The sequence below is a fragment of the Pseudophryne corroboree genome, chromosome 9 (genome assembly GCF_028390025.1).
Source record: "Pseudophryne corroboree isolate aPseCor3 chromosome 9, aPseCor3.hap2, whole genome shotgun sequence".
NCBI lineage: Eukaryota > Metazoa > Chordata > Amphibia > Anura > Myobatrachidae > Pseudophryne > Pseudophryne corroboree.
This window is the reverse complement of record NC_086452.1, coordinates 331,117,596-331,142,809: the sequence shown is the minus strand read 5'-3', so window position 1 is coordinate 331,142,809 and position 25,214 is coordinate 331,117,596. Positions and strand designations below refer to the sequence as shown.

At 46.9% G+C, this 25,214-nt stretch overlaps 1 protein-coding gene across 4 annotated transcripts in view; it reads right to left on the bottom strand.

The window, feature by feature from the left end:
• Positions 1-25,214, bottom strand: part of PLA2G6 (phospholipase A2 group VI) — a 256,996-nt gene that overhangs the window by 2,114 nt on the left and 229,668 nt on the right. For 2 of the 4 annotated variants that reach the window (XM_063940550.1, XM_063940552.1), the window contains 5 exons: positions 13,916-13,960; positions 13,390-13,544; positions 11,522-11,689; positions 2,373-2,446; positions 2,077-2,246 (listed from right to left, as the gene is read on the bottom strand). In XM_063940550.1, the coding sequence (XP_063796620.1) occupies positions 2,102-2,246; positions 2,373-2,446; positions 11,522-11,689; positions 13,390-13,544; positions 13,916-13,960 (587 nt within the window). In that variant the 3' untranslated portion in view covers positions 2,077-2,101. The remainder of the gene's footprint in view (positions 1-2,076; positions 2,247-2,372; positions 2,447-11,521; positions 11,690-13,389; positions 13,545-13,915; positions 13,961-25,214) is intronic. The other 2 variants (XM_063940551.1, XM_063940553.1) reach the window with 1 other exon arrangement.

Genomic DNA, 25,214 nt, shown 5'->3' with positions numbered 1-25,214 from the left:
CCAGGTCGGCTAGTAATGCGGCCCAGTGCAATTTTTTATTTTTTAAGAAATTCTAAAGTTTCAAGTTACACTGCCAGCGCGCTTCACCCGCCCCATCCATTTTTTTTTTGCAGAGTACGGACACCACATGTGAAGTTGAGCCGGCCCCAGCAGGCTGTCAGCACATCCTGATTGGATTGCTGCCGCTGGAACCAGCACCAGCTCACGCCCTCTCCGCTGTCAGTCACAGTGTAGCCCTCCTCCGCTGCATAGCGGCACTCGTGACTGAGCAGCACGAGAGTAGAGGAGCCCAGTGGAGAAATTGTTTCTACAAGAGCTCGTAAGTGAGCCGGGGGGGGGGGTGTCTGAAGTCCGTGGCCGCGCCGCTGTACAGTGTCTGGGGGGAGGGGGGGGGGAAATCGGGATCTGAAGTCCGTGGCCGCGGCCCGCGCCGCTGTACAGTGTCCCGGGGGGGGAGGAGGTCTGAACCGCTGTACAGTGTCGGGGGAAGGGAGGGTCTGGTCTGAAGTCCAGCGCCACGCCGCAATACAGTGTCCGGGGGGTTTCTTGAGAGCTGGCATGGAGTTGATGTCCAGCGCTGCAGCAGTAAAATGAGGCCGGCGGTGTCTAAACTCCACAGTACAGATTGGTTCGGGGGGAGGGGGGTAACGAGGATGAAGTCAGGTGCCACTGCAGTACAATGTGTCCGGGAGGGGGGGTTTTGGGGTCCGCTGTCAGTCACAGTGTAGCCCTCCTCTACTGCATAGTGGCACACGTGACAGCAGCACGGAGCTCAGCCCAGCGGGAGAAATTTGTGGGCCCTTGAAGAAGCACAGTGTGGAGGGAGGGGGGGGGAGGGAGAGGAGGAGAGGAAGAGGACTACAGTGTGCGTGTGTGGGGGGTGCATTGGTGGCTGAGAAACAATGTCAAACATCTCACTAACTTCATTTCCAAGTAAGTTTAATATGTTAACTATGTTTTCTATGGTTTTTTTGGATGATCAGGTATCGTTACTGTTATTTTATTTTATGTGCGGCCCAAACCAAATTTTCATCTTCTAATGTGGCCCAGGGAAGGTGAAAGGTTGGTCACCCCTGCTCTAGAACAACATGTAGCAAACATGAACATCTAAACATTAACAGCAAAAATGAGTAGTGATGTGTGGCTCTTGTCTGAGTAATGCACGAAGATGACTGATAGGACAAAAGAAACTACCAAATTAAACAATGTTCATACAGTTTAACTCTTTTGAAAAGAACTCTAAAATAAAGTCTCATATAAAAGACCTACTATGGACTATAAATGCAAAAGTTTAAGAACCATAAAGACTGTGGCTATAATCATGGCAGAATTATGATCACATTATTTTGCATCTTAAACATCCATTTTAACGTACTTAATATGTTTTAGCTGCATAGCAAAATAAGTTTGGACTCATTACTGTAGTTTTTTTGGTTTTATTTTTATTTTTTTAAGACATATAAGGATTTCTTGTGGAATCCTACTGGAGTAAAGAAATATTTGTGCTTTAAATTGTGTAGTTGTAATTCTAAAAATTGTACAGGAAAACAGGGAAAATGCATTTTGTCAAAATTCCACCAAGTGATACTTTCATGAAAATAGGGAAAGCTCATTACTTTGCTTTAAACCGTGTCTAATTTTAGAGTAGTGAGATACAATCTATAGGTAAGAAGGGGTTTAGCTTAGCTACCCTGTTTTTGTGCATCACTTTCTCAGTATTCCATTACTTACAGCAGTGGTTCCCAAACTGTGTGCCTAAGCACCCTGGGGTGCCTTGAGGTACTTGCAGGGGTGCCTTGGGTTGGTGGTCCATGGCCAAATCAAATTATTTATGGTTAATAAAACAGGCCAACCAGTGCTAGTGGCAAACAATCATGATATATGTAGACAAACAAAAACAAATCCTGTCCCTTACCACATAACTGACCCTAAGGATGACAAATAAACACAATTTAATTAATTTAATATTTGTTTTTGAATTCCTCAATAAGGAACATTTGGCCTAGGGGTGCCTTGATAAATTTTTGATGGTCTAGGGCGCCGTGATTCAAAAAAGTTTAGTAACCACTGACTTACAGCATTATGTAGTTGCATATAGTCTTCAGGGCTCCAGTAAAAGTCTTGCCAGCCTCTGCAGTACCTCCCTCTGCTGGTAGATGTAGATCTGTGTGTCCCACAGCATATTAACTAACACGGCATCACTAACCTCGTCCAGCATGACATCTGTTTGGAGCTGGGGGCTCAATCTGCATTAAAAGACAGCAAAAAGGGCAAAACGAAGGACCAAATTCCAGCATAACCGAATATCACACAGACTGAGCTACGAGTCTGCCCTTTATGAAACAGTACACAGACATGAGTATATTGCTCACCTGAAGTATGGGACATCTATCATTTCACACCATGCTTGGGCCCTATTAACAGCAGGACCATCTGAATCTGTGCACTAAAAACACATTAAGACAATAACACGGTAACATCTGTTAACAGAAAGATACCAAACTATGCAGCTCTAAAGCTACATACAAACTGAAGTGTAATTAGAAAAGTCACTTGTAAGCCTAAGTATCTCACATTATATAGCAGTAGTAAACAGGGAATGTACGGTGAGGTAAAAGGCTGAGGAGGCGCTGGGTAGTACCAGAGACAGATTTACAACCATATATGAGCCAAAGGGTTCATATGGGCATTATACACAGGTGCAGCACATTATAATGCTGATAAATTGGGGAGTACTGAATAGAGATTGGCGGATAAGATAGGCACCTGCCATAGACTTTTGACTATAAAAATGATTTGAATAACACAAAGAAGATATTTCTAACATATTCTTTGTATTATTTATATATTTTCTATAATCAAACCTCTCGTGTATATGTTAGTATTACAGGAAAGGCTCTGCCTCACCTCACGTTACTGGTAGTAAACTACAATAATTAGCGCATACTGTATCTTAGATCATGTGTGTACAGTACTGGCTCCGGTCGGATAGGTAGATAAATGTGTGTCCAGTCAGTGACTCAAAATATGAAATAAATAAATGAAATGTAAAGTCCGGCTGCTAGAGTCCATTATTCTAATAATGATTAGTTAGTCAATATTAAATGCAATAAACCAATGTGTTTATTGTGAAAACAACAACTTTTCGAATCAGTGTGATTATTATTCAAGCTCACACTAATATGATGCCAAAGACACTCAAGGCGTGTATATTTCATATCGTGACCGTACACCCGAGAGTGTAATCTCTATCTTATAAAATGGTCCCTGTTGCGCCGAAATAGTTATATGCGAGATGATGTAGGGTGAAAAAAATAAGATTTTACTTACCGATAAATCTATTTCTCGTAGTCCGTAGTGGATGCTGGGACTCCGTAAGGACCATGGGGAATAGCGGCTCCGCAGGAGACAGGGCACAATAATAAAAGCTTAAGGATCAGGTGGTGTGCACTGGCTCCTCCCCCTATGACCCTCCTCCAAGCCTCAGTTAGGATACTGTGCCCGGACGAGCGTACATAATAAGGAAGGATATTGAATCCCGGGTAAGACTCATACCAGCCACACCAATCACACCGTACAACTCGTGATCTGAACCCAGTTAACAGTATGATAAACGCAAAGGAGCCTCTGAAAAGATGGCTCACAACAATAATAACCCGAATTTTTGTAACAATAACTATATACAAGTATTGCAGACAATCCGCACTTGGGATGGGCGCCCAGCATCCACTACGGACTACGAGAAATAGATTTATCGGTAAGTAAAATCTTATTTTCTCTGACGTCCTAGTGGATGCTGGGACTCCGTAAGGACCATGGGGATTATACCAAAGCTCCCAAACGGGCGGGAGAGTGCGGATGACTCTGCAGCACCGAATGAGAGAACTCCAGGTCCTCCTCAGCCAGGGTATCAAATTTGTAGAATTTAGCAAACGTGTTTGCCCCTGACCAAGTAGCTGCTCGGCAAAGTTGTAAAGCCGAGACCCCTCGGGCAGCCGCCCAAGATGAGCCCACTTTCCATGTGGAATGGGCTTTTACTGATTTTGGCTGTGGCAATCCTGCCACAGAATGTGCAAGCTGAATTGTACTACAAATCCAACGAGCAATAGTCTGCTTAGAAGCTTGTTGGGTGCATACAGGATAAACAGCGAGTCAGATTTTCTGACTCCAGCCGTCCTGGAAACATATATTTTCAAGGCCCTGACAACGTCAAGCAACTTAGAGTCCTCTAAGTCCCTAGTAGCCGCAGGTACCACAATAGGTTGGTTCATGTGAAATGCAGAAACCACCTTAGGTAGAAATTGAGGACGAGTCCTCAATTCCGCCCTGTCAGAATGAAAAATTAAGTAAGGGCTTTTATATGATAAAGCCGCCAATTCTGACACACGCCTGGCTGAAGCCAAGGCTAACAGCATCGACACCTTCCATGTGAGATATTTTAAGTCCACAGCGGAAAGTGGTTCAAACCAATGTGACTTTAGAAAACTCAACACAACATTGAGATCCCAAGGTGCCACTGGAGGCACAAAAGGAGGCTGTATGTGCAGCACCCCTTTTACAAATGTCTGAACTTCAGGTACTGAAGCCAGTTCTTTCTGGAAGAAAATCGACAGGGCCGAAATTTGAACCTTAATGGATCCTAATTTTAGGCCCATAGACAGTCCTGTTTGCAGGAAATGAAGGAAACGACCCAGTTGAAATTCCTCTGTAGGGGCCTTCTTGGCCTCACACCACGCAACATATTTACGCCAAATGCGGTGATAATGTTTTGCGGTTACGTCCTTCCTGGCTTTGACCAGAGTAGGGATGACTTCTTCTGGAATGCCTTTTTCCTTCAGGATCCGGCGTTCAACCGCCATGCCGTCAAACGCAGCCGCGGTAAGTCTTGGAACAGACAAGGCCCCTGCAGTAGCAGGTCCTTTCTTAGAGGTAGAGGCCACGGTTCGTCCGTGAGCATCTCTTGAAGTTCCGGGTACCAAGTCCTTCTTGGCCAATCCGGAACCACGAGTATAGTTCTTACTCCTCTCCTTCTTATGATTCTCAGTACTTTTGGTATGAGAGGCAGAGGAGGGAACACATACACTGACTGGTACACCCACGGCGTTACCAGAGCGTCCACCGCTATTGCCTGAGGGTCCCTTGACCTGGCGCAATATCTGTCCAGTTTTTTGTTTAGACGTGACGCCATCATGTCCACCTTTGGTTTTTCCCAACGGTTTACAATCAGGTGGAAGACTTCTGGGTGAAGTCCCCACTCTCCCGGGTGAAGGTCGTGTCTGCTGAGGAAGTCTGCTTCCCAGTTGTCCACTCCCGGAATGAACACTGCTGACAGTGCTATCACATGATTTTCCGCCCAGCGAAGAATCCTTGCAGCTTCTGCCATTGCCCTCCTGCTTCTCGTGCCGCCCTGTCTGTTTACGTGGGCGACTGACGTGATGTTGTCCGATTGGATCAACACCGCCTGACCCTGAAGCAGAGGTTTTGCTTGACTTAGGGCATTGTAAATGGCCCTTAGTTCCAGAATGTTTATATGAAGAGATGTTTCCATGCTTGACCACAAGCCCTGGAAATTCCTTCCCTGTGTGACTGCTCCCCAGCCTCTCAGGCTGGCATCCGTGGTTACCAGGATCCAATCCTGAATGCCAAATCTGCGGCCCTCTAGTAGATGAGCACTCTGCAGCCACCACAGGAGAGACACCCTTGTCCTTGGCGACAGGGTTATCCGCTGATGCATCTGAAGATGCGATCCGGACCATTTGTCCAGTAGATCCCACTGAAACGTTCTTGCATGGAATCTTCCGAATGGAATCGCTTCGTAAGAAGCCACCATTTTTCCCAGGACCCTCGTGCACTGATGCACTGAGACCTGGCCCGGTTTTAGGAGGTTCCTGACTAGCTCGGATAACTCCCTGGCCTTCTCCTCCGGGAGAAACACCTTCTTCTGGACTGTGTCCAGAATCATTCCTAGGAACAGTAGACGTGTCGTTGGAATCAGCTGCGATTTTGGAATATTTAGAATCCACCCGTGCTGACGTAACACTACCTGAGATAGTGCCACTCCGACTTCTAACTGTTCCCTGGACCTTGCCCTTATCAGGAGATCGTCCAAGTAAGGGATAATTAAGATGCCTTTTCTTCGTAGAAGAATCATCATTTCGGCCATTACCTTGGTAAAGACCCGAGGTGCCGTGGACAATCCAAACGGCAGCGTCTGAAACTGATAATGACAGTTTTGTACTACAAACCTGAGGTACCCTTGGTGAGAAGGGTATATTGGGACGTGGAGATAAGCATCTTTGATGTCCAGAGACACCATATAGTCCCCTTCTTCCAGGTTCGCTATCACTGCTCTGAGTGACTCCATCTTGAATTTGAACCTTTTTATGTAAGTGTTCAAGGATTTCAGATTTAAAATTGGTCTCACCGAGCCGTCCGGCTTCGGTACCACAAACAGCGTGGAATAATACCCCTTTCCCTGTTGTAGGAGGGGTACCTTGATTATCACCTGCTGGGAATACAGCTTGTGAATGGCTTCCAAAACTGCCTCCCTGTCGGAGGGAGACTTTGGTAAAGCAGACTTCAGGAACCGACGAGGGGGAAACGCCTCGAATTCCAGTTTGTACCCCTGCGATACTACCTGTAGAATCCAGGGATCCACTTGCGAGTGAGCCCACTGCGCGTTGAAATTCTTGAGACGGGCCCCCACCATGTCTGAGTCTGCTTGTAAAGCCCCAGCGTCATGCTGAAGACTTGGCAGAAGCAGGGGAGGGCTTCTGCTCCTGGGAAGCGGCTGCATGGTGCAGTCTTTTTCCTCTTCCTCTGCCCCGGGGCAGAAAAGAGTGGCCTTTTGCTCGCTTGTACTTATGGGAACGAAAGGACTGAGTTTGAAAAGACGGTGTCTTTTTCTGCTGATGTGAAGTGACCTGGGGTAAAAAGGTGGATTTTCCAGCCGTTGCCGTGGCCACCAGGTCCGATAGACCAGCCCCAAATAACTCCTCCCCTTTATACGGCAATACTTCCATGTGCCGTTTGGAATCCGCATCCCCTGACCACTGTCGCGTCCATAATGCTCTTCTGGCAGAGATGGACATAGCACTTACTCTTGATGCCAGGTTGCAAATATCCCTCTGTGCATCACGCATATATAGCAATGCATCCTTTAAATGTTCTATAGTTAACAAAATATTGTCCCTATCCAGGGTATCAATATTCTCAGTCAGGGAATCCGACCATGCGACTCCAGCACTGCACATCCAGGCTGAGGCGATTGCTGGTCGCAGTATAACACCAGTATGTGTGTATATACTTTTTAGGATATTTTCCAGCCTTCTATCAGCTGGTTCTTTGAGGGTGGCCGTATCAGGAGACGGTAACGCTACTTGTTTAGATAAACGTGTGAGCGCCTTATCTACCCTAGGGGGTGTTTCCCAACGCGCCCTAACCTCTGGCGGGAAAGGATATAGTGCTAATAATTTATTAGAAATTAGCAGTTTTTTATCGGGGGAAACCCCCGCTTTATCACACACCTCATTTAATTCATCTGACTCAGGAAAAACTATTGGTAGTTTTTTCACACCCCACATAATACCCTTTTTTGTGGTACTTGTAGTGTCAGAAATGTTCAATGCCTCCTTCATTGCCGTGATCATGTAACGTGTGGCCCTACTGGACATTACGTTTGTCTCGTCACCGTCGACACTAGACTCAGTATCTGTGTCTGGGTCTGTGTCGACTCACTGAGGTAACGGGCGTTTTAGGGCCCCTGACGGTGTCTGAGACGCCTGGACAGGCACTAATTGATTTGCCGGCTGTCTCATGTCGTCAACAGTTTTTTGCAAAGTGCTGACATTATTACTTAATTGTTTAAATACAATCATCCAGTCAGGTGTCGACTCCCTAGGGGGTGACATCACTAACACAGGCAACTGCTCCGCCTCCACATCATTTTCCTCCTCATACATGTCGACACACGCGTACCGACACACAGCACACACACCGGGAATGCTCTGATAGAGGACAGGACCCCACTTAGCCCTTTGGAGAGACAGAGGGAGAGTCTGCCAGCACACACCCAGCGCTATATATATATATATATATACAGGGATAACCTTATATAAGTGTTACTCCCTTATAGCTGCTGTTTATATCGTTATTTGCTGCCAAAAGTGCCCCCCCTTCTCTTTTTTACCCTGATTCTGAAGCAGGACTGCAGGGGAGAGTCAGGGAGCCGTCCTTCCAGCGGAGCTGTGAGGGAAAATGGCGCTTGTGTGCTGAGGAGATAGGCTCCGCCTTCACGACGTCCTTATCTCCCGCTTTTTTGTGTAAAAATGGCAGGGGTTAAAATACATCCATATAGCCCAGGAGCTATATGTGATGTATTCTTTTTGCCACCTAAGGTATATTCTGTTATATTGCGTCTCAGGGCGCTCCCCCCCCCAGCGCCCTGCACCCTCAGTGACCGGAGTGTGAAGTGTGCTGAGAGCAATGGCGCACAGCTGCGGTGCTGTGCGCTACCTTAGTCTGAAGACAGGATGTCTTCTGCCGCCGATTTCACCGGACCTCTTCGTCTTTTCTGGCTCTGTAAGGGGGACGGCGGCGCGGCTCCGGTGACCCATCCAGGCTGTACCTGTGATCGTCCCTCTGGAGCTAATGTCCAGTAGCCTAAGAAGACCAATCCACTCTGCACGCAGGTGAGTTCGCTTCTTCTCCCCTTAGTCCCACGATGCAGTGAGCCTGTTGCCAGCAGGACTCACTGAAAATAAAAAACCTAAACTAAACTTTTATTCTAAGCAGCTCAGGAGAGCCACCTAGATTGCACCCTTCTCGGCCGGGCACAAAAATCTAACTGAGGCTTGGAGGAGGGTCATAGGGGGAGGAGCCAGTGCACACCACCTGATCCTTAAGCTTTTATTATTGTGCCCTGTCTCCTGCGGAGCCGCTATTCCCCATGGTCCTTACGGAGTCCCAGCATCCACTAGGACGTCAGAGAAATAGTCCTGTTCATGTTCTTTGAAAAGAACATCATTGCACCAGTCATCTTTGTTGAGGATGGATGTCAAGTCCTGTGAATTATGTAGTAATTTAAATTTTTTTGTAATAATTCTGTCAGAAATGTGTATGTCTGTCAGCGAGCCAGGGGTGCGCTGCTGTCAGCGAGCCAGGGGTGCGCTGCTGTCAGCGAGCCAGGGGTGCGCTGCTGTCAGCGAGCCAGGGGTGCGCTGCTGTCAGCGAGCCAGGGGTGCGCTGCTGTCAGCGAGCCAGGGGTGCGCTGCTGTCAGCGAGCCAGGGGTGCGCTGCTGTCAGCGAGCCAGGGGTGCGCTGCTGTCAGCGAGCCAGGGGCAGGGGTGCACTGCTGTCAGCGAGCCAGGGGCAGAGGTGTGCTGCTGTCAGCGAGCCAGGGGCAGAGGTGCGCTGCTGTCAGCGAGCCAGGGGCAGAGGTGCGCTGCTGTCAGCGAGCCAGGGGCAGGGGTGCGCTGCTGTCAGCGAGCCAGGGGTGCGCTGCTGTCAGCGAGCCAGGGGTGCGCTGCTGTCAGCGAGCCAGGGGCAGGGGTGTGCTGCTGTCAGCGAGCCAGGGGCAGAGGTGCGCTGCTGTCAGCGAGCCAGGGGCAGAGGTGCGCTGCTGTCAGCGAGCCAGGGGCAGAGGTGCGCTGCTGTCAGCGAGCCAGGGGCAGAGGTGCGCTGCTGTCAGCGAGCCAGGGGCAGAGGTGCGCTGCTGTCAGCGAGCCAGGGGCAGAGGTGCGCTGCTGTCAGCGAGCCAGGGGCAGAGGTGCGCTGCTGTCAGCGAGCCAGGGGCAGAGGTGCGCTGCTGTCAGCGAGCCAGGGGCAGGCTTCTATCTGTGAGTAGTGTCTCTGTGAATGATGCTAGTGTTTACAGTTGTGGGTGATACAGCTGTGGCTCTGTAATGGGGTTTTGGTGACAGTTGGATGTAGTTCATCAATTTTATTGTTATTGCACCCGGACAGTTATTCAAGCATGTATGTAAACAAACAGTACATACACACACACACATTTTATTATTATACGAGTGTATAAAATACACTATATGGACAAAAGTATTACAGTGACTGTAATGACATTGTATTCAAATACACATACTTTTATATGACGTTGGTCCCCCTTTTGCAGCTATAACATAGTCCAATCTTCTTTGCACAAGATTTTGGAGTGTTTCTGTGGGAATTTGTGCCCATTCATCCTGTAGAGCATTTATGAGGTCAGGCATTGATATTGGACGAGTAGGTCTGGCTCGCAATCTCCATTCCAGTTCATCTCAAAGGTGCTCGATGGGGTTGAGGTCCTGGATCTTGTGTAGGCCAGTCAAGTTCTTACACACCAAACTCATCAAACCATGGGGTAAATCTACTATAATGGGAGTTCTATTTAGGTTGGGATGTTGCCCATAGCAACCAATCAGATTCCAGGTATTATCTTCTAGAAGGTGCTAGATAAATGAGAAGTAGAATCTGTTTGGTTGCTATGGGCAACATCCAATCTTAAAAAGAATTCCCATCTTAGTAAATTTACCCCTATGCCTTTATAGTCCTTGCTTTGTACACTGGGGCACAGTCATGTTGGAATAGAAAAGGACCTTCCCCAAACTATTGCTACAAAGTTAGAAGCATAGTATTGTTCAAAATGTCTTGGTATGCTGAAGCATTAAGATTGCCCTTCACAGGAGATAAGGGGTCTAGCACAAACCCTGAAAAACAGCCCCATACCATTATCCCTTCTCCACCAAACTTCACAATTTGCTCAATGCAGTCAGGCAGGTAACGTTCTCCCATCATCTGCCAAACCCAGACTCGCTCATCTACTGACAAACATTATTTGTCACTCCACAGAACACGTTTCCACTGCTCCACAGTCCGGTGTTGTCGTGCTTTACACCACTCCATCCGACGCTTGGCATTGGACTTGGCGATAGGAGCCTTGCATGCAGCTGCTCAGCCATGGAACCCATTCCATTAAGCACCCACCGCACAGTTCTTGTGCTTACATTAATGCTAGTGGAAGTTCAGAACTCTTCAGCTATGGAATCAGCATAGCGTTGGAGACTTTTACACACCATGCGCCTTAGCTGTAGTTGACCCCGCTCTGCAATTTTACATGGTCTTCCGCTTCTTGGCTTAGTTACTGTTCTTCCTAAACGCTTCCACTTTCTAATAATATCACTTGCAGTTGGCCGTGGAATATCCAGCAGGGATAAAATTTCATGAACAATCTTACTGCAAAGGTGGCATCCTGTCACAGTACCACGCTTGAAGTCACTAAGATCTTCAGAATGACCCATTTTGTATCATAAATGTTTGCAAATGGAGACTGCATGGCTAGGTGCTTGATTATATACACCTGTGGCAAAAGGTCTGATTGAAACACTTGAATTATTTAATAACTAACAGGTGTGGCCAAATACTTTTGTCCATATAGTGTATGTGTATCTATATACAGTAGTATACTTTGTACATATTGTATTTTCAAAACAAAACATAATGTGCACATTAGAAGGTAATATATACATACACAGTCCACCACCATCTTGCCTAGTTCTCTTGCTCCGACCACAGTCTTCATCATCTCCCATGGATTAGATGGTCTGAACACATCAACAGAACTGACCTGTATCTGTGGAGGCTTCCCAGTGCCCAGTGAAACCACCACACTTAATTTCTTTACCTGCTCGCCCCTACCCTGCAGAAAACAAAACATTATAAGTCAATATTATTCAACTGTTTATAGTGTTTCAATAAAACTGATAGAATTGATTTAATTTTGAGTTATTTATGGAATATAGAGAATAGACGCCCGCATAGCAGAAATTACTAGGCTGGTCTTCCCAAGTGAGAATACAAAACTTGGGATTCACATCTTAACAACTAAAACCTGTCTGTTTAGTAAGAGAGTTCTAATAACATGGCTGTGATTCTGGCGAGTCTGCCTGCATTTTTAAGTGGCATTCATTTAAAAGGCAAATCCAGGCTAAATGATTTCTGCATTAAAAATACGGTCTATTGCATAAGCCCCATATTCTATACAGTAGTCATACTTTTCTCATATGCACAACATACATGGTAAAGTTGGAATATGACAAAGGAACATCAAGTTCTACCTTTCAGAAATGTGTTTACCCAGAGGAAGGCAAAATAAAACCCACAGGAGGGATCTATTCTTTCCTGACCCCATAAATGCAATCAGAATCAACTGTATTGGCCAGGTATACATGCGTATACTAGGAATTTGTTTCCAGTTTCCAAAGCATCAGCCAGGTATTCACATAGAATGGGAAATCTTATAATTTCCTGAAATCAATTACCCCCATAATGACCTCTACTAATTATTGTTACAATTTGCTCTCACAACCGCATGTTTGTGTACTCACCTACAATATATTTCTGTATCGCATCCCTATTCATATACTTTACCCACACTAGAATCCAGACTCACAATTCTATACATTTCTTGAGGCAGACTTTGGTTACTTTGAAAGATTAGGATTACATTAATTTTTTTATAATCTTTTGGTACTGCTCTGGTGATGAGGAAAATCCATAAATATAGGAAACACTGGTCTAGCTATTACAGAAATTAGTTCCTTCAGAACACATGGGTGGATGCTGTCGGGGTCAGGTGCTTTACCTGGCTTGTTTAGGTATAAATGGACCTCCCCCCATGTTAGACAAGTAACATTTAATATCGTCCATAGGCTATTACTATTTTCTTTGAGAACACAGACTTTATTATTATTATTTTTATTACATTTCTTTTTCTTGCATTATGTACTTGAAATGTGTTTTTGGGTTAGACAATCCTGAATTGCTTTATTGAATTTTGAACATTCCTTATATTTCCATAATACATGTTCTGTTCCCTGCAAGATTTAACAATGAACTTGTTCTAATTTCCTCCTTGTGGCTTTCATACCACATTGGTTTAACTATATAAAATACATAACAAATGGTATTATGTGGGTAGTTAGAATTATCAACGAGAAATACAAAATTTCTTTGCTACCCTTTAAACTTATATTAATTGAATTTCAGTACAAAAATGTATGCTAGGTGGTTTATAATAAAGCCCAATCTGTACTTTACAGGGGTCTCCATATCTAGTCATGAATGAGGCAATTCAGTGCAATAGGACTTTGATAAGCATTCTGGAATAGCACATCGCAACCACCAACAATTACTATTTTGCCTCGCAATCCATAGGTGTGCACTGGAAACACTGGTGATGTTGGGCTACCATAATATATGTCAAAGTGCGCATAGGAACAAACATTTCATTGAACTCCATCAGCTTCAAAGATTGTACGTGTCAAACAATTTTTTACATTTAGAAAAAACCCTCTCCTGTCTTGTCCTTAATACCATCTAGTAGAAAACAATCCTCACCTGACGCTTCATGCAGGTATTGTAGTCATGTATCTCGCTCATTGTATCTAAAGTGGGATTGTTGGAAAGCAGCCCACCATCCAGGAAACGGCCCATGGGGCGAAAGTATGTGGGAGCAGCACCGCTGGACCGTGCAGCACGCCACACCAATTGCTCTGTGATCAGAAAAACAGAGAGAGAAAAAAGACAGGAAAAGAGAGAAGCAGAGAAAGAAGAAAGAATGTAGAGTGTGAATTAAGAGAAGCGGCATTAAAGGACATAAACACAGTAAGGTTAGAGTAAGACAATCCAGGACAGCTATACGCACTGGTTGGAATATTTCTTAATGTATTGGGGATAAGCTTCAATCTATGCATTAAATGTGCATTTAAAAGTGCCTGGACATTGGAAACCAATTAGTGGAAGGAACTAGAACTAAGTGAAACTACTATCAGCACACTTTCCCAGTAACAAGCAGAGAGTCCAACACCTGGAATGTGACTGAGTGGGACAGCGGGAAGAGTATCTGGTGGGACACTACTCATACCTTCCCAGGGTATTTCTAAGCTCTGTCCTCCCTCACACTGTTCACCTGCAGATGATAAGCAGAAATTGTACAACATGAATGCTGGAGGAACAACAAATGATTTACTGCCTCTTCATCTCCATTTAGGGTCTGAACTGTGGACGTGACATAAACGTATTATGCAGGCACTAACTGAAGGTTAATTAAGGAGAATAGTCTAAATCTGTATTAGAGTAGTAGGGGTTATGGTCTTAGGGATAGGGTATTAGGGTATCCGGACTCCAGGTTGACACCACTTAGGTCGACACGAAAAGGTTGACATGGAAAAAGGTCGATATGAGTTTTTCACATTTTCTTTTATTTCTCTTACGTCCTAGAGGATACTGGGGACTCCAAAAGGACCATGGGTTATAGACGGGATCCGCAGGAGCTTGGGCACACTGAAAAGACTTTGACTGGGTGTAAACTGGCTCCTCCCTCTATGCCCCTCCTCCAGACCCCAGTTAGACTTTGTGCCCAGGAGTGACTGGACACTCATGAGGGGAGCGCTATTGAGTTTCTCTAGAAAAGACCTTTGTTAGGTTTTTTTATTTTCAGGGAGACCTGCTGGCTACAGGCTCCCTGCATCGAGGGACTGAGGGGAGAGAAGCAGACCTACTTTTACTTAGTTAAGGGATCTGCTTCTTAGGCTACTGGACCACATTAGCTCCAGAGGGTTCGATCACTTGGTGCGCCTAGCTGCTTGTTCCCGGAGCCGCGCCGTCACCCCCCTCACAGAAGCCAGAAGAAAGAAGCCGGGTGAGTATGTGAAGATCCGAAGACATCAGACGGCAGAAGACTTTAGTAACGAGGTGGTAGCGCTGCGCTCTATGCTCCCACACACTTCCCCAACGGCACTTGCGGGTGCAGGGCGCTGGGGGCGCGCCCTGGGCAGCATGTTACTGGGTCTTTTGAGGCTGGCAGAAGGCATTTACCCCCGCCAGCATTTCAATGGCAAATTTTAGCGGGTCTGAAGCGCGCCAGGAAGGGGCGGGGCTTAGCCGCACAGCTCACCAGCGCCATTTTCTCTCATCCACAGCCGCTGCATGAGACGCTGGCCCGGGACCTCCAATTCAAGTAAAAGGGAGCAAATCAGGGGGAAGGGGGGGGGGCACAGATATTTGGTGCACATATATATATATATATATATATATATATTGTTTACAGCAGCGCTTTCCACATATATCGTTTGGTGGGATATATGGGCGCTGGGGTGTGAGCTGGCATACTCCCTCTGTGTTTTCTCTAACCGTGCTTCCTTGTGGGTCTGTCCCCTGGCTGAGACAGTGTGTGTGTGTTGGTGTGTCGGTACTCTGTGTCGGCATGTCTGAAGCTGAGTGTTACTCCCCGGAGGAGGTGGCTGGGGGCGCAGATACGGGTCTGGAGATGGCTCTGTCGGCGCAGCTGACACCTGATTTGCTTACGATGTTAAGTGCTCTTAATACAAATGTGGCCTCATTGTCTAAGAGATTGTATAAATCGGAATCTCAGACACAAGTGTGAAGAAAATCCATGGAGGATGCTTTGTCTCAGGTGCAGGCCCCGTCAGGGGCGTAAAAGCGTTCGTTTACCCAGATGGTAGATACGGATACCGACACGGATTCTGATTCCGATGTCGACTTCACTGAGGCTACCTTACACCCAAGGCTAGTTAAGAGTATTCAGTACATGATTGTGGCTATTAAAGATGTTTTACGTATCTCTGAGGAACCTGCGGTGCAGGAAACAAGGATTTGTTTATTTAAAGGGAAAAAACCTGAGGTGAAGTTTCCCCACTCTCATGAAATGAATACTCTTTGTGAAAAGGCTTGGGAGTCGCCGGACAAGAGGTGGCAGATTCCCAAAAGAATTTTCATGGCGTATCCTTTCCCCTCTGATGACAGGGACAAATGGGAGTCGTCTCCGAATGTCGACAAGGCTCTTTCTTGGTTGTCTAAGAAGGTGGCGCTTCCGTCTCCTGACACGGCAGCTCTCAAGAATCCGGCGGATCGCAAGCTGGAGACGTCTCTGAAGGCCATTTTCGCTAATACGGGTGCATTGCTCAGACCTGCTGTGGCGTCGGTATGGGTGAGTAGTGCTATTGCTAAATGGGCTGAGAATTTAGCTTCTGATATGGATACCGTTGATAAAGATAATGGGGGTAATTCCAAGTTGATCGCAGCAGGATTTTTGATAGCAATTGGGCAAAACCATGTGCACTGCAGGGGAGGCAGATATAACATGTGTAGAGAGAGTTAGATTTGTGTGGGTTATTTTGTTTCTGTGCAGGGTAAATACTGGCTGCTTTATTTTTACACTGCAAATTAGATTGCAGATTGAACACACCCCACCCAAATCTAACTCTCTCTGCACATGTTATATCTGCCTCCCTGCAGTGCACATGGTTTTGCCCAATTGCTATCAAAAATCCTGCTGCGATCAACTTGGAATTACCCCCAATGTTCTTTTGACTCTTGGTTATATCAAGGACGCTGCAGATTACCTAAAGGATGCAGCGAGGGATGTTGGTCTCTTGGGATCAAGAGCCCATGCCATGGCGATCTCGGCTAGGAGGGCGCTGTGGATCCATCAATGGAATGCTGATGCCGACTCCAAGAAAGCTATGGAAGCTCTCCCTTTCAAAGGTAGTGTCTTGTTTGGTGACGGCTTGGCTGACCTGGTGTCTACCGCGACTGCGGGTAAGTCATCTTTTCTTCCTCATGTTCCTACACAGCAGAAAAAGGCACCACATCAACAAATGCAGTCCTTTCGTCCACATAAATACAAGCGGGGTAAAGGTTCGTCCTTCCTCGCTTCAAAGGGTAAAGGACGGGGAAGAAAGTCGCCTGCAGTATCAGGCGCACAGGACCAAAGGTCCTCCCCTGCCTCTACCAAGTCCACCGCATGACGCTGGGGCTCCCCTGGGGGAGTCCGGACCGGTGGGGGGCCGTCTGCAGCTCTTCAGTCAGGTCTGGGTTCAATCAGGCCTGGATCCTTGGGTTCTAGAAATAGTGTCTCAGGGATACAGGCTGGAGTTTCAGGAGATGCCCCCTCACCGCTTTTTCATTTCGGCCTTGCCAATGTCCCTTCCGGACAGGGCGGTCGTGAAGGCAGCAATACAAAAGTTGTGTCAACAGAGGGTCATTGTTCCCGTTCCCCCGTCCCAACGGCGGGAGGGGTTCTACTCGAGCCTCTTTGTTGTTCCGAAGCCGGACGGTTCGGTCAGACCTATTCTGAACCTAAAATCCCTCAATCCTTACTTGAAAGTTTTCAAGTTCAAGATGGAATCTTTTCGGGCTGTGATTTCCAGCCTAGAAGGGGGGGGGGGGGGGGATTTTATGGCGTCAGTAGATAGAAAGGATGCCTACTTACACGTCCCGATTTATCCTCCGCATCAAGCTTTCCTCAGGTTTGCGATACAGGATTGTCTTTACCAATTTCAGACGTTGCCGTTTGGTGAAAATCCTCAGGGTCGTGGAAAGCCCAAAGTCATGGCGGAAATTATAATTCTCCTTTGCAAACAAGGGGTTACAATTATCCCGTACTTGGACAATCTCCTGATAAAGGCGAGGTCCAAGGAAAAATTGTTAAGAAATGTGGAAGTGTCTGTCGATTCTGCGACAACACGGTTGGGTTCTAAATTTACCTAAGTCTCAGTTGATTCCGACCACTCGGCTTCCCTTTCAGGGCATGATTCTGGATACGGAGTTACAGAGAGTGTTTCTTTCAGAAGACAAGGTTCTGGAACTACAGACAATTGTCAGGGAACTTCTGAGGCTGACAAGTGCGTCGATTCATCAGTGTACTCGAGTTCTGGGGAAAATGGTTGCAGCGTACGAAGCCATTCCGTTTGGCAGGTTTCATGCCCGGGTGTTTCAGTGGGATCTGCTGAGCAAATGGTCTGGGTCTCTCTCACCTGCACATGCACCGGAAAATAAGCCTATCTTCCAGGGCCAGGATTTCTCTCCTGTGGTGGCTGCAAAGTTCTCACCATCTAGAAGGGCGCCGATTCGGAATCCAGGACTGGGTCCTACTGACAACAGATGCAAGTCTCCGAGGCTGGGGCGCAGTCACCCAAGGAAGAAATTTCCAGGGGAAATGGTCAGACCAGGAATCTTGTCTCCACATAAATGTCCTCGAGTTAAGAGCCATTTACAACGGCCTGTTTCAAGCAAAGAGCCTTCTTCAGGGTCGACCTGTACCGATCCAGTCGGACAACATAACAGCGGCGGCGCATGTAAACCGTCAAGGCGGAACAAAAAGCAGGGCGGCTATGGTGGAGGCCACAAGAATTCTTCGCTGGGCGGAACAGCATGTGAACGCTCTGTCAGCAGTTTTCATCCCGGGAGTGGACAACTGGGAAGCAGACTTCCTCAGCAGACACGATCTCCATCCGGGCGAGTGGGCTCTTCACCCAGAGGTATTTGCAGAAGTAACGAAGCATTGGGGAGTTCCTCTGGTAGACATGATGGCGTCTCGCCTCAACAAGAAGCTTCCGAGGTATTGTTCCAGGTCAAGGGACCCTCAAGCCAGTGCAGTGGACGCCCTAGTGACTCCGTGGGTGTTTCAGTCAGTATGTGTGTTCCCACCACTTCCTCTCATTCCAAAGGTGCTGGGAATTATACGACGAGCAAAGGTTTGGGCGATTCTCGTAGGTCCAGATTGGGCGCGCAGGGCCTGGTATCCGGATCTTCAGGAGTTATTGATGGAAGATCCTTGGCCGCTTCCTCTAAGAGAGGACCTGTTACTGCAGGGGCCATGCGTGTTTCCTGACATACCGCGGCTGCGTTTGACGGCATGGAAGTTGAGCGCCAGATCTTAGCTCGAAAAGGTATTCCTGGGGAGGTCATCCCCACTCTCCTTAAGGCTAGGAAGGAGGTTACGGCGAAACATTATCACCGTATTTGGAGAAAATATATTTTGTGGTGTGAAACCAAAACTGCTCCTGCGGAGGAATTTCACTTGGGTCGGTTTCTCCATTTTTTGCAGGCAGGCGTCGATGCAGGCCTGAAATTGGGTTCCATCAAAGTGCAGATTTCGGCTTTATCTATTTTCTTTCAAAAGGAATTGGCAGTCCTTCCAGAGGTTCAGACTTTTTGTTAAGGGAGTGCTGCATATCCTTCCTCCGTTTGTGCCGCCTGTGGTGCCGTGGGATCTTGAAGTGGTGTTGCAGTTTCTTATGTCTCCCTGGTTTGAACCTTTACGTAAGGTGGAGTTGAAGTTTCTCACTTGGAAGGTAGTCATACTTTTGGCTCTGGCGTCTGCCAGGCGAGTGTCAGAGTTGGCGGCCTTATCTCACAAGAGTCCTTATTTGATCTTCCATTCAGATAGAGCAGAATTGAGGACTCGTCAACAATTTCTGCCGAAGGTGGTTTCTTCGTTTCACATTAACCAACCTATTATGGTGCCTGTGGCTACGGATGCTGTGGCAGTTCCAAGGTCTCTTGATGTTGTAAGAGCTTTGAAAATTTACATCGCCAGAACGGCTTTTACCAGGAAAACAGAGGCTCTGTTTGTCCTGTATGCTTCCAACAAGATTGGAAATCCTGCTTCCAAGCAGACTATTGTACGCTGGATTTGTAATACGATCATTCTTCGGCTGGGTTGCCGTTGCCGAAGTCAGTAAAGGCCCATTCTACCAGGAAGGTGGGCTCATCTTGGGCGGCTGCCCGTGAGGTCTCGGCACTTCAACTTTGCCGAGCAGCTACATGGTCGGGTTCAAACACTTTTGCTAAGTTCTATAAGTTTGATACCCTGGCTGAGGAGGACCTCATGTTTGCTCAATCGGTGCTGCAGAGTCGTCCGCACTCTCCCACCCGTTCTGGAGCTTTGGTATAGACCCCATGGTCCTTTTGGAGTCCCCAGCATCCTCTAGGACAGGGGTGACCAACCTTTCACCTTCCCTGGGCCACATTAGAAGATGAAAATTTGGTTTGGGCCGCACATAAAATAAAATAACAGTAACGATACCTGATCATCCAAAAAAACCATAGAAAACATAGTTAACATATTAAACTTACTTGGAAATGAAGTTAGTGAGATGTTTGACATTGTTTCTCAGCCACCAATGCACCCCCCCCCACACGCACACTGTAGTCCTCTTCCTCTCCTCCTCTCCCTCCCCCCCCCTCCCTCCACACTGTGCTTCTTCAAGGGCCCACAAATTTCTCCCGCTGGGCTGAGCTCCGTGCTGCTGTCACGTGTGCCACTATGCAGTAGAGGAGGGCTACACTGTGACTGACAGCGGACCCCAAAACCCCCCCTCCCGGACACATTGTACTGCAGTGGCACCTGACTTCATCCTCGTTACCCCCTCCCCCCGAACCAATCAGTACTGTGGAGTTTAGACACCGCCGGCCTCATTTTACTGCTGCAGCGCTGGACATCAACTCCATGCCAGCTCTCAAGAAACCCCCCGGACACTGTATTGCGGCGTGGCGCTGGACTTCAGACCAGACCCTCCCTTCCCCCGACACTGTACAGCGGTTCAGACCTCCTCCCCCCCCGGGACACTGTACAGCGGCGCGGGCCGCGGCCACGGACTTCAGATCCCGATTTCCCCCCCCCTCCCCCCAGACACTGTACAGCGGCGCGGCCACGGACTTCAGACACCCCCCCCCCCGGCTCACTTACGAGCTCTTGTAGAAACAATTTCTCCACTGGGCTCCTCTACTCTCGTGCTGCTCAGTCACGAGTGCCGCTATGCAGCGGAGGAGGGCTACACTGTGACTGACAGCGGAGAGGGCGTGAGCTGGTGCTGGTTCCAGCGGCAGCAATCCAATCAGGATGTGCTGACAGCCTGCTGGGGCCGGCTCAACTTCACATGTGGTGTCCATACTCTGCAAAAAAAAAAAAAAAAAAAAAAATGGATGGGGCGGGTGAAGCGCGCTGGCAGTGTAACTTGAAACTTTAGAATTTCTTAAAAAATAAAAAATTGCACTGGGCCGCATTACTAGCCGACCTGGGCCGCATGCGGCCCGCGGGCCGCGGGTTGGACAAGCCTGCTCTAGGACGTAAGAGAAAATAGGATTTTAGTACCTACCGGTAAATCCTATTCTCCTAGTCCGTAGAGGATGCTGGGCGCCCTTCCCAGTGCGGACTGTTACTTGCAGTGTATTATTACTGCTTAAATTTGTTTACACGCGGGTTGTGTATTAGTTATATTCAGCTTGTTGCGGTTATTCATTCATACTGTTATCTGGTTTCCTGATACTCCGGTTGTACGGTATGTTTGTGGTGTGGGCTGGTTGTTTCTCGCCTTAGTTTAAACAAAAATCCTTTCCTCGAAATGTCCGTCTCTCCTGGGCACAGTTCCTATAACTGAGGTCAGGAGGAGGGGCATAGAGGGAGGAGCCAGCTCACACCCAGTCAAAGTCTTTTCAGTGTGCCCAAGCTCCTGTGGATCCCGTCTATACCCCATAGTCCTTTTGGAGTCCCCAGCATCCTCTACGGACTAGGAGAAAAGGATTTACCGGTAGGTACTAAAATCCTATTTTTTAAAAACTTTTTCATACTTTACGATCCACGTGGACCACAATTGGGAACGGTAACCTGTGCTGAGCGCAGCGAGGCACCTTGCCCGAAGCATGGTGTGCTAAGCGAGCCATGCGAGGGGACACGGTGCACTAATTGGGGTTCCCGGTCACATTACGGAGACAACGACACCAAAAAAACATTAAAAACTAATTTCGACCTATTTCAGGTGTCGATCTAAGATGTGTCGACCACTTGGTGTTGACCTTGCGTCCCAGACCCGGTATTAGAATTGTTTTAGCGGTTTGGGGTGAGGGTATTAGGGTTACTTTGGGGGATGGGGTTTGGGCATTAGGGATAGGGTATTATGTATAGAATATTAGGGTTGGTTTATCAGTTTGGCTTAAGGTATTAGGATTAGGGGTTATGATTACGTAGAGGTTTGGGTTAGGTTAGGGTCAGAGGTTAGTGTATTTGGGCCAGGAATAGAGTATTAGGGTTGAGGATTAGAGTGAGCAGATTGCTATAGTTACACACAATGTGTCAGTAAGCCCATGCTATACAGGGGAGGCTGCTATAGATACACACAATGGGGCAGACGTACTAAGCCTTGGAGAGAGATAAAGCAGAGAGTGACAAAGCACCAACCAATCAGCTCCCAACTGTCAATTCTCAAACACAGCCTAAAACAAGACAAGAGCTGACCAGGCAACACCCCGTCCCTCCCACTCATCACCTCCCAAGGCACAGCATAATCTACCCCCGTACGTCAGTAAGCCAGTGCTATACAGGGTAGGTTGCTATAGGTACACTTAAGGCCCATACACTTGCCGATAAAATGAGCGACGTCGCTCATTTCCCCCCTCCCTGAGCGACGTCACTCATTTTATAGGCAAGTGTGTATGCCGCCAGCGACAACTGATGCGCGGCCCCGCGGGTTGGCAACGATCGTTGCTGTCGCCAGTGCATGCGTGCAAGATCTGGACTGTTGTCCACGACCTGCATGCAGGGCTGGCAGAGGCGTAACGTCACTGAGCGATATGAGCGGTCATATCGCTCAGTGTGTACAGTTGGCTGCCGAGCGGCCGGCCCGGGAGGGGAAACATTAGACGACGACGCTCACAGAAGGACAATTCATACTATAATATACGGGACTAGCTATATGATCCACCTCTTATGCTCATTTTTTATGTGTTATTGGAAACTTTATATGCGCATATTCATTTTGATATATTGTTAATGTGATCTATCTTACAGATATTAAAATTTATCATAAAGTGAGTGATGTATCAAGTGCATTTATGTCCTGTTGCCTCAATTTGATTATATTAGCGCAAGGGGAAATATTTATTTTTCATATAATTGTTTAGACCAGAGGAGCCATACTCTTATATTATAGATTGGGTGAGTCCGTATAACCAATCAGCATTTGGCACCTACCTATCTATGGTTTGCAGTTAACCCCACCATCTGCCATAACAATACACAGCGGGTGTTCCACCTATGCACATGTCACTATTATGACTTTACCAAGGTCGCACATGGACAGAAGAGGCACTTGCTCTGCCCTTTTGAGAGTGCAGCTGGTGCCCTGGGAGGCTGAAACAGCATCTCCAGGCTCCTACCCAAAAAAATGTATGATTCATTCACAGCTTGACCTGCACTGGGGCCACATGTACAATTTGCTTCCTCTGAAGGAGTTACGATAGAAGCTACAATTCTTGTCTTAGTGGTGTCCAGGCTTGATAAGTTTAATTACCTTTTTAAATACAAATCAACTAAGGGTTGGTTATTGTTTTTAATAGAGAAGATTCTCCCACAGACATCTATGAAGACACCCCTGAGGAAGTGACAAGTGACGAAACGCGTTGGATAGTATCATCTTATCTTAAGTGGCTCAATACGCTGTCTGTGAACTCTCCCCAGCTGGGGTTGACAGCAGGTTGTATTTGTATGCCATCAGGCACACAAAAGGTTAAGATTGAGAATTTATGTCCATTGTAAGACCTATTTTATAATAAAAATCTTTTTTAATATATGGAAAAAGAATCTTTGCACAATCTAATTGAAATTTTTAGGTGTACTCTGGATCAAGGGTCTCTTTTCCAGACACAAATATCCAGGTAATCTCTACTCATCGCAAGAACCTCTGAAGGACTGAAAGTTTCTAAAGAAAGCTGTGGATGACAGCAGTTAAAACTTTCTTGGTGGACCCCTGAAACATTATTGTATATCTAGTTTATTGGTCTCCAGCTGTATTTTAAGCGCATTTTAGGTTTACTGTATCTCATTACATATATATATATATATATATATATATATATATGTTATCTTCAAGACCCTAGTGAGGGTCTCAAATAGAGGGCACTCACCAATCAGTTTCCATAGATAAAAAGATTTATTTAGACCATTGAAGTCATCACATACGTGTCGACGTTTCGGCTTCGCAGAGCCTTTCTCAAGACCACCACAGGAGACATCTGTTCAGCACGCCAGAGAGCAGCATACTGTATGCTGCTCTCTGGCATGCTGAACAGATGTCTCCTGTGGTGGTCTTGAGAAAGGCTCTGTGAAGCCGAAACGTCGACATGTATGTGATGACTTCAATGGTCTAAATAAATCTTTTTATCTATGGAAACTGATTGGTGAGTGCCCTCTATTTGAGACCCTCACTAGGGTCTTGAAGATAACCTGGTATATGTGGAGGTTTATACAGGCCTCCTTGAGGTGCACCCCACTGATGACTGTGATATAGCTGGGAGTGCGGACATCTACAATGCAATATATATATATATATATATATATATATATATAAATAGTTCACAGAGGTGCAGCACTCAGCTTGAATAAACACACGGGAGACACGCTTCAGCAACGTTCAGTGTATTCACACTATCATGAGCCTGATGATAGTGTGAATACACTGAAACGTTGCTGAAGCGTGTCTCCCGTGTGTTTATTCAAGCTGAGTGCCGTACCTCTGTTAACTATGCTGCTCTATCTGTGAAGGCACCGGCTGCAGCTGCTTGAGGATTTATTGGAGTGCCGGACCTTGGAGTCCTATATATATATATATATATATATATATACATACTGGAAAAAAATGCTGCGGCACTCAGGGTCTTGTAAAGCAATCAAATATGTATTGGCATCACAAAATAAAACACCAACGTTTCGGGGTGTCTAACCCCGTTATCAAGATGTGAGAGTGAAAATGAAAAAGAAACTACTTACCCTTGTAGAGACAGAACCCGCCAAACCGGAGCGGAAGCCGCCTACGGTCCCGTCGTGTGCGCTGCGTGTCGCTGAATGATGACGCGTGTACGCGTCATGGGGCGCATCTGTGTTGTCACGTTGCCAAGCAACGGACTAAGTACGGAAGTCCTGGAACAGTGCGGCTGTGAAACCCGAGTCACAGATGATCAGAATAGCTCGCATTCACAATCAACCTGAGAGTTTAGAGAATGAGCTGGACAAGCTTATACTAAAATTCATAGCAAGAGGCTATGATTGTTCTGCTTTGGAAGCAACCAAGAGGGAGGTGCTGAAAATGCCTCGCAGTGGTTTGATGCAACCGAAGGTAAAATCATTAGAGAAGAGAATACCATGGATCACTGTTCACGACACCTCTAGCCCCGTTTTGAATCGAGCCAACAGGGCACTGTGGCCCATAGTGTCCACTGATCCGCAGCTACCATTTAAACATAAAACTCCTATGATGAGCTATAGAAGGGGACGCAATTTACGCGATTTATTGGTTCATACTGACATTTCCAAGTTCCCCAAGCCTACAGATGTCCCCAGGAGTGACACATTTATCTCTAAGAAA